The 18,352-nt window shown below is 43.0% G+C and overlaps 1 protein-coding gene across 1 annotated transcript in view; it reads left to right on the top strand.

Moving 5' to 3' along the window:
* Positions 1–18,352, top strand: part of LOC120037936 (glutamate receptor ionotropic, kainate 1-like) — a 38,617-nt gene that overhangs the window by 9,295 nt on the left and 10,970 nt on the right. Inside the window, exons 2-5 of the mRNA XM_038983894.1 lie at positions 2,850–3,017; positions 3,811–3,905; positions 7,377–7,539; positions 17,061–17,242. Coding sequence (XP_038839822.1) covers positions 2,850–3,017; positions 3,811–3,905; positions 7,377–7,539; positions 17,061–17,242 — 608 coding nt within the window. The remainder of the gene's footprint in view (positions 1–2,849; positions 3,018–3,810; positions 3,906–7,376; positions 7,540–17,060; positions 17,243–18,352) is intronic.

Below are 18,352 nucleotides of genomic sequence, written 5' to 3' on the forward strand. Positions count from 1 at the left end.
ATTCTATACAACGACCATCTCCTTACTTCCATCTCTCCCTGCTTCCATCTCTCCTTACTTCCATCTCTCCCTGCTTCCATCTCTCCTTACTTCCATCTCTCCCTGCTTCCATCTCTCCCTGCCTCCATCTCTCCCTGCCTCCATCTCTCCCTGCCTCCATCTCTCCCTGCCTCCATCTCTCCCTGCCTCCATCTCTCCCTGCCTCCATCTCTCCCTGCTTCCATCTCTCCCTGCTTCCCTCTCCTTACTTCCATCTCTCCCTGCTTCCATCTCTCCCTGCCTCCATCTCTCCCTGCCTCCATCTCTCCCTGCCTCCATCTCTCCCTGCCCCCATCTCTCCCTGCCTCCATCTCTCCCTGCTTCCATCTCTCCCTGCTTCCCTCTCCTTACTTCCATCTCTCCCTGCTTCCCTCTCCTTACTTCCATCTCTCCCTGCTTCCATCTCTCCCTGCCTCCATCTCTCCCTGCCTCCATCTCTCCCTGCCTCCATCTCTCCCTGCCTCCATCTCTCCCTGCCTCCATCTCTTCCTGCCTCCATCTCTCCCTGCCTCCATCTCTCCCTGCCTCCATCTCTCCCTCCTTCCATCTCTCCATCCCTCCATCTCTCTCATTCTCCCTAATTCCTCCCTCCCTCCATCTCTCCCTTCCTTCTGCCCTCATCCCTCCCTCCATCTCATCCCTCCTTCCTTCCTCCCTCTATCTCTCCCTCTCTCCAGCTCTTCCTCCCTCATTCTCGTTGAACCTCATCCCTCCATCCATCTCTCCCTCCATATCTTCCTCCCTCCATCCCCCTCTCTCTCTCCATAGGGCCCTGGTCAAAGTAAAGTAATGCACTATATAGAGAATAGAGAAGGTGGATCAGTTTTACAGGAACATGATAGAATCAGGTTGCACTGTATTAAATCATGGTTGTTAAATGTGCTCCGATAATGTATTGTAGATAATGTATTGTAGATAATGTATTGTAGATAAAGTATTGTAGATAATGTATTGTAGATAAAGTATTGTAGATAAAGTATTGTAGATCATGTATTGTAGATAATGTATTGTAGATCATGTATTGTAGATAATGTATTGTAGATCATGTATTGTAGATCATGTATTGTAGATAATGTATTGTAGATCATGTATTATAGATCATGTATTGTAGATAATATATTGTAGATCATGTATTATAGATCATGTATTGTAGATAATATATTGTAGATCATGTATTATATATCATGTATTGTAGATAAAGTATTGTAGATAAAGTATTGTAGATCATGTATTATAGATAATGTATTGTAGATAAAGTATTGTAGATAAAGTATTGTAGATCATGTATTGTAGATAATGTATTGTAGATAAAGTATTGTAGATCATGTATTGTAGATAAAGTATTGTAGATAAAGTATTGTAGATAAAGTATTGTAGATAAAGTATTGTAGATCATGTATTGTAGATAATGTATTGTAGATAAAGTATTGTAGATAAAGTATTGTAGATAAAGTATTGTAGATCATGTATTGTAGATAAAGTATTGTAGATCATGTATTATAGATCATGTATTGTAGATAATATATTGTAGATCATGTATTATATATCATGTATTGTAGATAAAGTATTGTAGATCATGTATTGTAGATAATGTATTGTAGATAATGTATTGTAGATAAAGTATTGTAGATCATGTAGCGAAATCATTCCATTCTCAATGTACTTTTCCTCCTGTGACTGGGTCAGGTTTGCTGTTGAATCTAACCATTCATTAATAACATGGTAAAATAATCACCCATTGCACAAAGCCATGCATTTTACATAAACCAATCTGCATCCCAAAAAAGCACCCTATTCCCTAGGTAGTGCACTACATTTCCCATAGGGCTCTGATCAGAGGTAGTGCACTACTTTTCCCATAGGGCTCTGGTCGAAGGTAGTGCACTACATTTCCCATAGGGCTCTGGTCAGAGGTAGTGCACTACTTTTCCCATAGGGCTCTGGTCGAAGGTAGTGCACTACTTTTCCCATAGGGCTCTGGTCGAAGGTAGTGCACTACTTTTCCCATAGGGCTCTGGTCGAAGGTAGTGCACTACTTTTCTCATAGGGCTCTGGTCGAAGGTAGTGCACTACTTTTCCCATAGGGCTCTGGTCGAAGGTAGTGCACTACTTTTCCCATAGGGCTCTGGTCGAAGGTAGTGCACTACTTTTCCCATAGGGCTCTGGTCGGAGGTAGTGCACTACTTTTCCCATAGGGCTCTGGTCGAAGGTAGTGCACTACTTTTCCCATAGGGCTCTGGTCGAAGGTCGTGCACTACTTTTCCCATAGGGCTCTGGTCGAAGGTCGTGCACTATAGGGAATAATTTGGGACATAGGCATGTATTTTACATAAACCATTATTCATAAACCATTATTCATAAACCATAATTCATTAGATAAGGCATGTTTTGTTTCCAACTGGTTTTTCACAAATAACGAAATAATTGCTTTCTGGCTTCGTTGCATAATTAACTGTCTCCATCCCCTGCTAATTTGTTCATTCCTTCTCATCAGTTCATTTTTCTCTCTTTACCTTCTTCTTTTCTTCCCTCTGTTATTTATTTTTTAAATCTCTAACTCAAGTGATGGCTTTGTTTCTATGTATTTATTTATTACGGGTGAACTATTTCACTATCTCTCTTTTTCCCTCTACCGCCATCTCCCCCCTCTCTCCCTCTCCCCTCTCTTCCTCTCCCCTTCTCCCCTTCTCCCCTCTCTCCCTCTCCCCTCTCTCCCCTTCTCCCCTCTCTCCCCCTCTCTCTCCCTCTCCCCTTCACCCCCCTCTCCCCTTCTCCCCTCTCTCCCCTTCTCCTTCATTTTCTCCCTCCAGGTGGTATCTTTGAGACTCGTGAGAGTGAGTTGGTGAGTGTAGAGGAGTTGGCCTTTAAGTTTGCAGTGAGCAACATCAACAGGAACCGGACCTTAATGCCCAACACCACTCTGACCTACGACATCCAGAGGATCAACCTCTTCGACAGCTTCGAGGGCTCCAGGAGAGGTAACACCGGGGGGGATGCAATAGTTGTACAGCAGATTAATATTCAGCCAATTCTAAATGCGCCCAAAACCACCACTGCTTTGTCTTTATTTTCTCTTTTTTCTTTTTCATCCCCTCTCCTTCCCTCTCCTTTCCTTCCTTCCCTCTCCTTTCCTTCCTTCCCTCTACTTTCCTTCCTTCCCTCTACTTTCCTTCCTTCCCTCTCCTTTCCTTCCTTCCCTCTCCTTTCCTTCCTTCCCTCTCCTTTCCTTCCTTCCCTCTCCTTTCCTTCCTTCCCTCTCCTTTCCTTCCTTCCCTCTCCTTTCCTTCCTCCCCTCTACTTTCCTTCCTTCCCTCTCCTTTCCTTCCTTCCCTCTCCTCTCCTTTCCTTCCCTCTCCTTTCTTCCCCTCTCCTCTCCTTCCCTCTCCTTTCCTCCCCTCCCCTCTCCTTTCCCTCCCCTCTCCTTTCCTCCCCTCTCCTTTCCTTCCCTCCCATCACCTCCTCTCTTCTCCTCTCTCCCCACTCCTCTCATCCCCTCACCTCTCCTCCCCCTCTCTTCTCCTCATTCTCCTCCTTTCCTCCCACCTCCCCTCACCCCACTCCTCTCATCCCCTCCCTCCCCCTCTCTTCTCCTCATTCTCCTCCTTTCCTCCCGCCTCACCCCACTCCTCTCATCCCCTCCCCCCTCCCCCCTCACCTCTCCTCCCCCTCTCCTCTCCTCTCCTCATTCTCCTCCTCTCCTCCCCTCACCCCACTCCTCTCCTCCCCTCACCCCCCTCCCCTCCTCACCCCACTCCCATCTCCTCTCCCCAGTGTGTGACCAGTTGGCTCTGGGTGTATCTGCAGTGTTTGGTCCGTCCCACAGCTCCTCAGTCAGTGCTGTCCAGTCCATCTGTAACGCCCTGGAGGTGAGAGAACATCACATTACATCACATTTACATTCATATACTTATTAAACTGATGTTTTTACAGATGTACTTATTATACTGATGTTTTTACATGCTGTTTTTACGTGCTTCTACACCTGCATTGCTTGCTGTTTGGGGTTTTAGGCTGGGTTTCTGTACAGCACTTTGAGATATCAGCTGATGTAAGAAGGGCTATATAAATAAATTTGATTTTATTTACATTCATATACTTATTATACTGGTGTTTTTACAGACGTACTTATTATACCGATGTTTTTACAGACGTACTTATTATACCGATGTTTTTACATTCATATACTTATTATACTGGTGTTTTTACATATGTACTTATTATACCGATGTTTTTACAGATGTACTTATTATACTGGTGTTTTTACATTCATATACTTATTATACTGGTGTTTTTACATATGTACTTATTATACCGATGTTTTTACAGATGTACTTATTATACTGGTGTTTTTACAGACGTACTTATTATACTGGTGTTTTTACAGACGTACTTATTATACCGATGTTTTTACAGATGTACTTATTATACTGGTGTTTTTACATATGTACTTATTATACCGATGTTTTTACAGACGTACTTATTATACCGATGTTTTTACAGACGTACTTATTATACCGATGTTTTTACATTCATATACTTATTATACCGATGTTTTTACAGACGTACTTATTATACTGGTGTTTTTACATTCATATACTTATTATACCGATGTTTTTTACAGACGTACTTATTATACCGATGTTTTTACAGACGTACTTATTATACTGGTGTTTTTACAGATGTACTTATTATACCGGTGTTTTTACAGATGTACTTATTATACTGGTGTTTTTACATTCATATACTTATTATACTGGTGTTTTTACAGATGTACTTATTATACCGGTGTTTTTACAGACGTACTTATTATACCGATGTTTTTACAGACGTACTTATTATACCGATGTTTTTACAGACGTACTTATTATACCGGTGTTTTTACAGACGTACTTATTATACCGATGTTTTTACAGACGTACTTATTATACTGGTGTTTTTACATTCATATACTTATTATACCGATGTTTTTACAGATGTACTTATTATACTGGTGTTTTTACAGACGTACTTATTATACCGATGTTTTTACAGACCTACTTATTATACCGATGTTTTTACAGATGTACTTATTATACCTGTGTTTTTACAGACGTACTTATTATACTGGTGTTTTTACAGACGTACTTATTATACCGGTGTTTTTACAGACGTACTTATTATACTGGTGTTTTTACATTCATATACTTATTATACCGATGTTTTTACAGACGTACTTATTATACCGATGTTTTTACAGACGTACTTATTATACCGGTGTTTTTACAGACGTACTTATTATACTGGTGTTTTTACAGATGTACTTATTATACTGGTGTTTTTACAGATGTACTTATTATACCGGTGTTTTTACAGACGTACTTATTATACCGGTGTTTTTACAGACGTACTTATTATACCGGTGTTTTTACAGATGTACTTATTATACCGGTGTTTTTACAGACGTACTTATTATACCGGTGTTTTTACAGACGTACTTATTATACCGGTGTTTTTACAGACGTACTTATTATACCGGTGTTTTTACAGACGTACTTATTATACCGGTGTTTTTACAGACGTACTTATTATACCGATGTTTTTACAGACGTACTTATTATACCGATGTTTTTACAGACGTACTTATTATACCGGTGTTTTTACAGACGTACTTATTATACTGGTGTTTTTACAGATGTACTTATTATACCGGTGTTTTTACAGACGTACTTATTATACTGGTGTTTTTACAGACGTACTTATTATACCGGTGTTTTTACAGACGTACTTATTATACCGGTGTTTTTACAGACGTACTTATTATACCGGTGTTTTTACAGATGTACTTATTATACCGGTGTTTTTACAGATGTACTTATTATACCGATGTTTTTACAGACGTACTTATTATACCGATGTTTTTACAGATGTACTTATTATACCGATGTTTTTACATATGTACTTATTATACCGATGTTTTTACAGACGTACTTATTATACCGATGTTTTTACAGATGTACTTATTATACCGATGTTTTTACAGATGTACTTATTATACTGGTGTTTTTACAGATGTACTTATTATACCGATGTTTTTACAGACGTACTTATTATACTGGTGTTTTTACAGACGTACTTATTATACCGATGTTTTTACATTCATATACTTATTATACTGGTGTTTTTACATATGTACTTATTATACCGATGTTTTTACAGACGTACTTATTATACCGGTGTTTTTACAGACGTACTTATTATACTGGTGTTTTTACAGATGTAGTTATTATACCGATGTTTTTACAGATGTACTTATTATACTGGTGTTTTTACAGACGTACTTATTATACCGATGTTTTTACAGACGTACTTATTATACCGATGTTTTTACAGATGTACTTATTATACTGGTGTTTTTACAGATGTACTTATTATACCGATGTTTTTACATTCATATACTTATTATACTGGTGTTTTTACATATGTACTTATTATACCGATGTTTTTACAGACGTACTTATTATACTGGTGTTTTTACAGACGTACTTATTATACTGGTGTTTTTACAGAAGTACTTATTATACTGGTGTTTTTACAGACGTACTTATTATACTGGTGTTTTTACAGACGTACTTATTATACCGGTGTTTTTACATATGTACTTATTATACCGGTGTTTTTACATTCATATACTTATTATACTGGTGTTTTTACAGACGTACTTATTATACTGGTGTTTTTACATATGTACTTATTATACTGGTGTTTTTACAGACGTACTTATTATACTGGTGTTTTTACAGATGTACTTATTATACCGGTGTTTTTACAGACGTACTTATTATACCGGTGTTTTTACAGATGTACTTATTATACCAGTGTTTTTACATTCATATACTTATTATACTGGTGTTTTTACATATGTACTTATTATACCGATGTTTTTACAGATGTACTTATTATACCGATGTTTTTACATATGTACTTATTATACTGGTGTTTTTACATTCATATACTTATTATACCGGTGTTTTTACAGACGTACTTATTATACTGGTGTTTTTACAGACGTACTTATTATACCGATGTTTTTACATATGTACTTATTATACTGGTGTTTTTACAGACGTACTTATTATACCGATGTTTTTACAGACGTACTTATTATACCGTTGTTTTTACAGATGTACTTATTATACCGATGTTTTTACAGACGTACTTGTTATACCGATGTTTTTGATTGTTACAGATTATCCCGACCAACATCTATAAGTTGTGTTTACAACATTATGAGGTAGGGGAAGAAATAGAAATGAGAATACAATAAAACATTTTAAATTGTATTGTTCGTCCCGACTAAGGTCCCCCACATCCAGACGCGCTGGAAACACCCGTCAGTGGACAACAGAGACACATTTTACATCAATCTCTACCCAGAATACACTGCAATCTCCAGAGCCATACTGGACATAGTGACCTTCTTCAAGTGGAAGAGCCTAACAGTGGTCTACGAGGATAGCACAGGTAGGAACACACACACACACGCGCACAGACACACACACACACACACACACACACACACACACACGCGTGTACATTGCCATCTCCATACTGGACATAGTGACCTTCTTCAATGGGGGGGGGGGGTTTATACTCCTGTCTATAGTCCTGTCTATAATCCTGTCTATAATCCTGTCTATAGTCCTGTCTATAGTCCTGTCTATAATCCTGTCTATATTCCTGTCTATAGTCCTGTCTATAATCCTGTCTATAGTCCTGTCTATAGTCCTGTCTATAGTCCTGTCTATAGTCCTGTCTATAGTCCTGTCTATAATCCTGTCTATAGTCCTGTCTATAGTCCTGTCTATAGTCCTGTCTATAGTCCTGTCTATAACCATGTCTATAACCCTGTCTATAATCCTGTCTATAGTCCTGTCTATAGTCCTGTCTATAATCCTGTCTATAATCCTGTCTATAGTCCTGTCTATAGTCCTGTCTATAGTCCTGTCTATAGTCCTGTCTATAATCCTGTCTTCAGTCCTGTCTATAGTCCTGTCTATAGTCCTGTCTATAGTCCTGTCTATAATCCTGTCTTCAGTCCTGTCTATAATCCTGTCTATATTCCTGTCTATAACCATGTCTATATTCCTGTCTATAGTCCTGTCTATATTCCTGTCTATAGTCCTGTCTATAGTCCTGTCTATAGTCCTGTCTATAGTCCTGTCTATAATCCTGTCTATAATCCTGTCTTCAGTCCTGTCTATAACCATGTCTATATTCCTGTCTATAGTCCTGTCTATAATCCTGTCTATAGTCCTGTCTATAGTCCTGTCTATAATCCTGTCTATAATCCTGTCTATAGTCCTGTCTATAATCCTGTCTATAGTCCTGTCTATAGTCCTGTCTATAATCCTGTCTATAGTCCTGTCTATAGTCCTGTCTATAATCCTGTCTATAGTCCTGTCTATAATCCTGTCTATAGTCCTGTCTATAATCCTGTCTATAATCCTGTCTATAGTCCTGTCTATAATCCTGTCTATAGTCCTGTCTATAATCCTGTCTATAGTCCTGTCTATAGTCCTGTCTATAGTCCTGTCTATAATCCTGTCTATAATCCTGTCTATAGTCCTGTCTATAATCCTGTCTATAGTCCTGTCTATAGTCCTGTCTATAATCCTGTCTATAATCCTGTCTATAGTCCTGTCTATAGTCCTGTCTATAGTCCTGTCTATAATCCTGTCTATAGTCCTGTCTATAATCCTGTCTATAGTCCTGTCTATAGTCCTGTCTATAATCCTGTCTATAGTCCTGTCTATAATCCTGTCTATAGTCCTGTCTATAGTCCTGTCTATAGTCCTGTCTATAATCCTGTCTATAGTCCTGTCTATAATCCTGTCTATAGTCCTGTCTATAGTCCTGTCTATAGTCCTGTCTATAATCCTGTCTATAGTCCTGTCTATAGTCCTGTCTATAATCCTGTCTATAATCCTGTCTATAGTCCTGTCTATAGTCCTGTCTATAGTCCTGTCTATAGTCCTGTCTATAATCCTGTCTATAGTCCTGTCTATAGTCCTGTCTATAATCCTGTCTATAGTCCTGTCTATAGTCCTGTCTATAGTCCTGTCTATAATCCTGTCTATAATCCTGTCTATAGTCCTGTCTATAGTCCTGTCTATAATCCTGTCTATAATCCTGTCTATAGTCCTGTCTATAATCCTGTCTATAATCCTGTCTATAGTCCTGTCTATAGTCCTGTCTATAGTCCTGTCTATAATCCTGTCTATAGTCCTGTCTATAGTCCTGTCTATAATCCTGTCTATAGTCCTGTCTATAATCCTGTCTATAGTCCTGTCTATAGTCCTGTCTATAATCCTGTCTATAGTCCTGTCTATAGTCCTGTCTATAGTCCTGTCTATAGTCCTGTCTATAGTCATGTCTATAGTCCTGTCTATAATCCTGTCTATAGTCCTGTCTATAGTCCTGTCTATAGTCCTGTCTATAATCCTGTCTATAGTCCTGTCTATAGTCCTGTCTATAGTCCTGTCTATAGTCCTGTCTATAATCCTGTCTATAATCCTGTCTATAGTCCTGTCTATAGTCCTGTCTATAGTCCTGTCTATAATCCTGTCTATAGTCCTGTCTATAGTCCTGTCTATAGTCCTGTCTATAGTCATGTCTATAGTCCTGTCTATAGTCCTGTCTATAGTCCTGTCTATAATCCTGTCTATAGTCCTGTCTATAGTCCTGTCTATATTCCTGTCTATAGTCCTGTCTATATTCCTGTCTATAGTCCTGTGCATTGTCCTGTGTTTGTGAGAATGAGTAACAATTTGTATATTTTCCCGGACAGCAGATAGATGCATATGTCCAGTTAGATTCATGTTTTCCTATTGACTGAATGATTCTCCATCTGCCCAATGCAATCCCTACACACACACACACACACACACACACACACACACGCTCTTCTGGTAGCAGAAATGTCATGGTGGATGAATGATGTTGTTTATTCTTCTGTATTATTTATTGGGGGGGGGGGGTAAAATCTGTAGGTAGATAACCATGTGTATGTGACAAATAAAATTTGATTTGATTTGATCATGCAATCACAAGTGAAATATACCAAAACACAGCTTAGCTTGTTGTTAATCCACCTATCGTGTCAGATTTTGAAAATATATTTTACAGCGAAAGAAAATCCAAGCTTTTGTGAGTGTAGCTTTCAATGCTACAACAGTTAGCCTTATATTAGCTTGGTCCCGAAAGTCATAAAAGCAATAAAATTAATCGCTTACCTTTGATAATCTTCGGATGTTTCCACTCACGAGACTCCCAGTTACACAACAAATCTTCTTTTTGTTCGATAAATCGATAAATCACAAAAAAAACGCCATTTGGGTTGCGCATTATGTTGAGAAAACAAAAGCCGTGTTCCGTTCGACAAATTCCAAAAAAGTATCCGTAAATTATTAATTCGTAGAAACATGTCAAATGTTTTTTATAATCAATCATCAGGTTGTTTTTAACAAACTTAATCAATAATATTTCAAACGGACCATAACCTATTCTGTAAGAGAGAAACGGAAAATGGTGAGCCCCTCTGTCGCGCGCAGGAAATATTCAGAGGACACTTGACTACTTTTGAAAAATGTCGCTCATTTTTCAAAATAAAAGCCTGAAACTATGTCTAAAGCCTGGTCACAGCCTGAGGAAGCCATTGGAAAAGGAATCTGGTTGATACCCCTTTAAATGGAGGTTAGACGGGCCAGGAAACACAGTTTTTTATTTATTTTAAATATCACTTCCGGGTTACATTTTCTCAGGGTTTCGCTTGCATTGTTAGACAATATTTTGACAGTTTTGGAAACTTTGGAGTGTTTTCTATCCTAATCTGTAAATTATATGCATATTCTACGATCTGGGCCAGAGAAAATGTCTGTTTACGTTGGGTACGTTATTAAAAAAAAAATCTGACCCCTAGCGCTAAGAAGTTAAACAAATCAAAATATATTTTATATTCTTCAAAGTAGCCATCCTTTGCCTTGATGACGGCTTTGCCTTACAACAGGCCTACAACAGGCCTACAAGCCCTCAGTCCAGCTTCTCTCAGCCTATTGCGGACAGTCTGAGCACTGATGGAGGGATTGTGCGTTCCTGGTGTAACTCGGGCAGTTGTTGTTGCCATCCTGTACCTGTCCCGCAGGTGTGATGTTCGGATGTACCGATCCTGTGCAGGTGTTGTTACACGTGGTCTGCCACTGCGAGGACGATCAGCTGTCCGTCCTGTCTCCCTGTAGCGCTGTCTTAGGCGTCTCACAGTACGGACGTTGCAATTTGTTGCCCTGGCCACATCTGCAGTCCTCATGCCTAAGGCAAATTCACGCAGATGAGCAGGGACCCTGGGCATTTTCTTTTGGTGTTTTTCAGAGTCAGTAGAAAGGCCTCTTTAGTGTCCTAAGTTTTCATAACTGTGACCTTAATTGCCTACCGTCTGTAAGCTGTTAGTGTCTTAACGACCGTTCCACAGGTGCATGTTCATTTAATTGTTTATTGTTCATTGAACAAGCATGGGAAACAGTGTTTAAACCTTTTACAATGAAGGTCTGTGGAGTTATTTGGATTTTTACGAATTATCTTTGAAAGACAGGGTCCTGAAAAAGAGCCGTTTCTTTTTTTGCTAATTTTATGTACGTATGTACTTTATAAATTACTATTCATTCAGTGTTTATCCCATTGAGATATGTACTGTATAAATAACTGTTCATTCTGTGGTGCATCGTTTCTATATGAGGGGCTTGTTGTGTGCGTGCGTCAGTAGCAGAGGTCACCCAGCCTCTACCATCTGTTCTCTAAGTGGCGTCCAACAGATTTTCACTTGGTTCTCTAGTCTGAGCCAACATGGGTGCCACGACATTGGTCTGAGTGAGAGACACACACACACACACAGAGAGAGATACACACAAAAACCCTACATAATCATGAGAAAGCAAAAAATATAATTACTTGACACATTGGAAAGAATTAACAAAAAAACTGAGCAGACTAGAATGTTATTTGGCCCTAAACAGAGAGTACACAGTGGCAGAATACCTGACCACTGTGACTATGTACAGACTCAGTGAGCATAGCCTTGCTATTGAGAAAGGCCGCCGTTGGCAGACCTGGCTCTCAAGAGAAGACAGGCTATGTGCACACTGCACACAAAATGAGGTGGAAACTGAGCTGCACTTCCTAACCTCCTGCCCAATGTATGACCATATTAGAGACACATATTTCACTCAGATTAGACAGACCCAATTTGAAAACAAATCACATTTTTATAAACTCCCATATCTACCGGGTGAAATACCAAAGTGTGCCGTCACAGCAGCAAGATCTGTGACCTGTTGCCAGAAGAAAAGGGCAACCAGTGAACAACAAACACCATTGTAAATACCACCCATATTTACGTTTATTTATTTTCCCTTTTGTACTTTAACCGTTTGTACATCGTTACAACACTGTATATATACATACTATGATATTTGAAATGTCTTTATTCTTTTGGAACTTCTGTGAGTGTAATGTTTACTGTTAATTTTTATTGTTTATTTCCCTTCTGTTTATTATCTATTTCACTTGCTTCGGCAATGTTAACATATGTTTCCCGTGTCAATAAAGCCATTTTGAATTGAATTGAATTGAGAGAGAGAGAGACAGAGACAAAGTGAGAGACCGAGAGAGAGAACATTCTTCAAGATGAATCTGTGGTCATTGTTCTTATTGCATGTAGGAACGTTTAATTCAGACACAATGTGTGCATCCCCAAATGCCACCCTATCCCCTACATAGTGCACTACTTTAGACCAGGGCCCTATGGCACCCTATTCCCTACATAGTGCAATGCGTTATGGTCCCTATATAGTGCACTATATAGGGAATAGGGTGCCATAGGGCTCTGGTCTAAAGTAGTGCACTATATAGGGAATATGGTGGCATTTGGGATGCAAACACAAACAATTCCTGGGTAAAATATGAATATGGAAACTCAGCTGGGTACAACCATGGAACCTCAGCTGGGTACAACCATGGAAACTCAGCTGGGTACAACCATGGAACCTCAGCTGGGTACAACCATGGAAACTCAGCTGGGTACAACCATGGAAACTCAGCTGGGTACAACCATGGAACCTCAGCTGGGTACAACCATGGAACCTCAGCTGGGTACAACCATGGAAACTCAGCTGGGTACAACTATGGAACCTCAGCTGGGTACAACCATGGAAACTCAGCTGGGTACAACCATGGAAACTCAGCTGGGTACAACCATGGAACCTCAGCTGGGTACAACCATGGAACCTCAACTGGGTACCATGGAACCTCAGCTGGGTACAACCATGGAACCTCAGCTGGGTACCATGGAACCTCAGCTGGGTACAACCATGGAAACTCAGCTGGGTACAACCATGGAAACTCAGCTGGGTACAACCATGGAACCTCAGCTGGGTACAACCATGGAAACTCAGCTGGGTACAACCATGGAAACTCAGCTGGGTACAACCATGGAAACTCAGCTGGGTACAACCATGGAACCTCAGCTGGGTGCAACCATGGAACCTCAACTGGGTGCAACCATGGAAACTCAGCTGGGTGCAACCATGGAACCTCAGCTGGGTGCAACCATGGAACCTCAGCTGGGTGCAACCATGGAACCTCAGCTGGGTACAACCATGGAACCTCAGCTGGGTACAACCATGGAACCTCAGCTGGGTGCAACCATGGAAACTCAGCTGGGTACAACCATGGAACCTCAGCTGGGTACAACCATGGAAACTCAGCTGGGTACAACCATGGAACCTCAGCTGGGTACAACCATGGAACCTCAACTGGGTACCATGAAACCTCAGCTGGGTACAACCATGGAAACTCAGCTGGATACAACCATGGAACCTCAGCTGGGTACAACCATGGAATCTCAGCTGGGTACAACCATGGAAACTCAGCTGGGTACAACCATGGAAACTCAGCTGGGTACAACCATGGAACCTCAGCTGGGTACAACCATGGAACCTCAACTGGGTACCATGGAACCTCAGCTGGGTACAACCATGGAACCTCAGCTGGGTACCATGGAACCTCAGCTGGGTACAACCATGGAAACTCAGCTGGGTACAACCATGGAAACTCAGCTGGGTACAACCATGGAACCTCAGCTGGGTACAACCATGGAACCTCAGCTGGGTACAACCATGGAAACTCAGCTGGGTACAACCATGGAACCTCAGCTGGGTACAACCATGGAACCTCAGCTGGGTACCATGGAACCTCAGCTGGGTACAACCATGGAAACTCAGCTGGGTACAACCATGGAAACTCAGCTGGGTACAACCATGGAACCTCAGCTGGGTGCAACCATGGAACCTCAACTGGGTGCAACCATGGAAACTCAGCTGGGTACAACCATGGAACCTCAGCTGGGTGCAACCATGGAACCTCAGCTGGGTACAACCATGGAACCTCAGCTGGGTACAACCATGGAAACTCAGCTGGGTACAACCATGGAACCTCAGCTGGGTGCAACCATGGAAACTCAGCTGGGTACAACCATGGAACCTCAGCTGGGTACAACCATGGAAACTCAGCTGGGTACAACCATGGAAACTCAGCTGAGTACAACCATGGAACCTCAGCTGAGTGCAACCATGGAAACTCAGCTGGGTGCAACCATGGAACCTCAGCTGGGTACAACCATGGAAACTCAGCTGGGTACAACCATGGAAACTCAGCTGGGTACAACCATGGAAACTCAGCTGGGTACAACCATGGAAACTCAGCTGGGTACAACCATGGAACCTCAGCTGGGTACAACCATGGAACCTCAGCTGGGTACAACCATGGAACCTCAGCTGGGTACAACCATGGAACCTCAGCTGGGTACAACCATGGAACCTCAGCTGGGTACAACCATGGAAACTCAGCTGGGTGCAACCATGGAACCTCAACTGGGTGCAACCATGGAACCTCAACTGGGTGCAACCATGGAACCTCAACTGGGTGCAACCATGGAAACTCAGCTGGGTGCAACCATGGAACCTCAGCTGGGTACAACCATGGAACCTCAGCTGGGTACAACCATGGAACCTCAGCTGGGTACAACCATGGAACCTCAGCTGGGTATAACCATGGAAACTCAGCTGGGTACAACCATGGAAACTCAGCTGGGTACAACCATGGAAACTCAGCTGGGTGCAACCATGGAACCTCAACTGGGTGCAACCATGGAACCTCAACTGGGTGCAACCATGGAAACTCAGCTGGGTGCAACCATGGAACCTCAGCTGGGTACAACCATGGAACCTCAGCTGGGTACAACCATGGAAACTCAGCTGGGTACAACCATGGAACCTCAGCTGGGTACAACCATGGAATCTCAGCTGGGTACAACCATGGAACCTCAGCTGGGTACAACCATGGAACCTCAGCTGGGTATAACCATGGAAACTCAGCTGGGTACAACCATGGAAACTCAGCTGGGTGCAACCATGGAACCTCAACTGGGTACAACCATGGAAACTCAACTGGGTACAACCATGGAACCTCAGCTGGGTGCAACCATGGAACCTCAACTGGGTGCAACCATGGAACCTCAACTGGGTGCAACCATGGAACCTCAACTGGGTGCAACCATGGAAACTCAGCTGGGTGCAACCATGGAACCTCAGCTGGGTACAACCATGGAAACTCAGCTGGGTACAACCATGGAAACTCAGCTGGGTACAACCATGGAAACTCAGCTGGGTACAACCATGGAAACTCAGCTGGGTACAACCATGGAACCTCAGCTGGGTACAACCATGGAACCTCAGCTGGGTACAACCATGGAACCTCAGCTGGGTACAACCATGGAACCTCAGCTGGGTACAACCATGGAACCTCAGCTGAGTGCAACCATGGAAACTCAGCTGGGTACAACCATGGAACCTCAGCTGGGTACAACCATGGAACCTCAGCTGAGTGCAACCATGGAACCTCAGCTGGGTACAACCATGGAACCTCAACTGGGTGCAACCATGGAACCTCAGCTGGTTACAACCATGGAACCTCAGCTGGGTACAACCATGGAACCTCAGCTGAGTGCAACCATGGAACCTCAGCTGGGTACAACCATGGAACCTCAACTGGGTACAACCATGGAAACTCAGCTGGGTACAACCATGGAACCTCAGCTGGGTACAACCATGGAACCTCAGCTGAGTGCAACCATGGAACCTCAGCTGGGTGCAACCATGGAAACTCAGCTCGGTACAACCATGGAACCTCAGCTGGGTACAACCATGGAACCTCAGCTGGGTACAACCATGGAACCTCAGCTGGGTACAACCATGGAACCTCAGCTGGGTACAACCATGGAACCTCAGCTGGGTGCAACCATGGAACCTCAGCTGGGTACAACCATGGAACCTCAGCTGAGTGCAACCATGGAAACTCAGCTGGGTACAACCATGGAACCTCAGTTGGGTACAACCATGGAACCTCAGCTGGGTACAACCATGGAACCTCAGCTGGGTGCAACCATGGAACCTCAGCTGGGTACAACCATGGAACCTCAACTGGGTGTAATCATGGGAACTCAGCTGGGTACAACCATGGAACCTCAGCTGGGTGCAACCATGGAAACTCAGCTGGGTGCAACCATGGAACCTCAGCTGGGTACAACCATGGAACCTCAGCTGGGTACAACCATGGAACCTCAGCTGGGTACAACCATGGAAACTCAGCTGGGTACAACCATGGAACCTCAGCTGGGTACAACCATGGAACCTCAGCTGAGTGCAACCATGGAACCTCAGTTGTGTACAACCATGGAACCTCAGCTGGGTACAACCATGGAACCTCAGCTGAGTGCAACCATGGAACCTCAGCTGAGTGCAACCATGGAACCTCAGCTGAGTGCAACCATGGAACCTCAGTTGGGTACAACCTCAGGCAGGGATACTGTTTAGAGTTCTCCAGTATAGAACTACTAGGTCTAACCATACTATATTGTATGATATGTTGTGTTCCAGGTCTGATGCGAATGCAGGAGTTGATCAAGGCTCCGTCTAAGTTGAACCTGAAGATCAGGATCCGGCAGCTTCCACCTGGAGAGATTGACGCCAGACCTCTTCTGAAGGAGATGAAGAAAGACAAAGAGTTCTACATCTTGTTTGACTGCTCCTACCGGACCTCCGCAGAGATACTCAAACAGGTACCACCTTAACCCTAACCCTGACCCTAACCCTCCGCAGAGATACTCAAACAGGTACCACCTTAACCCTGACCCTGACCCTAACCCTCCGCAGAGATACTCAAACAGGTACCACCTTAACCCTGACCCTGACCCTAACCCTGACCCTAACCCTCCGCAGAGATACTCAAACAGGTACCACCTTAACCCTGACCGTAACTCTAGCAACCCTGACCCTAACTCTAACCCTGACCGTAACTCTGACCGTAACTCTAACCCTGACCGTAACTCTGACCCTGACCATAACTCTAACCCTGACCCTAACTCTAACACTAAACCTAACCCTACCACTCTGGCACCGAGATACTCAGCTAGCACAGGACCATAGCTTTTGTGGAAATAGCTAACGCGGCTTTGTGGGGTGATAGCTAACGCGGCTTTGTGGAGTGATAGCTAATGCGGCTTTGTGGAAATAGCTAACGCGGCTTTGCGGAGTGATAGCTAGCACAGCTTTGTGGAGTGATAGCTAACGCGGCTTTGCGGAGTGATAGCTAACGCGGCTTTGCGGAGTGACAGCTAACGCGGCTTTGTGGAGTGACAGCTAACGCGGCTTTGCGGAGTGACAGCTAACGCGGCTTTGCGGAGTGATAGCTAACGCGGCTTTGCGGAGTGACAGCTAACGCGGCTTTGCGGAGTGACCGCTAACGCGGCTTTGCGGAGTGATCGCTAACGCGGCTTTGCGGAGTGATAGCTAACGCGGCTTTGCGGAGTGACAGCTAACGCGGCTTTGCGGAGTGATAGCTAACGCGGCTTTGCGGAGTGATAGCTAACGCGGCTTTGCGGAGTGGTAGCTAACGCGGCTTTGCGGAGTGATTGCTAACGCGGCTTTGCGGAGTGATAGCTAACGCGGCTTTGCGGAGTGACAGCTAACGCGGCTTTGTGGAGTGACAGCTAACGCGGCTTTGCGAAGTGATTTTAACAAAGCAAATTTGAGGAAAACGCTACCGAAGTTCTACTAACACATTGACTGTAGGACTCCAATTTCCGGGATGCCTACAAGGCCCTCCCCCGCCCTCCCTTCGGCAAATCAGATCATGACTCCGTTTTGCTCATCCCTTCCTATAGGCAGAA

Source organism: Salvelinus namaycush, unplaced genomic scaffold (assembly GCF_016432855.1).
Source record: "Salvelinus namaycush isolate Seneca unplaced genomic scaffold, SaNama_1.0 Scaffold199, whole genome shotgun sequence".
Classification (NCBI taxonomy): domain Eukaryota; kingdom Metazoa; phylum Chordata; class Actinopteri; order Salmoniformes; family Salmonidae; genus Salvelinus; species Salvelinus namaycush.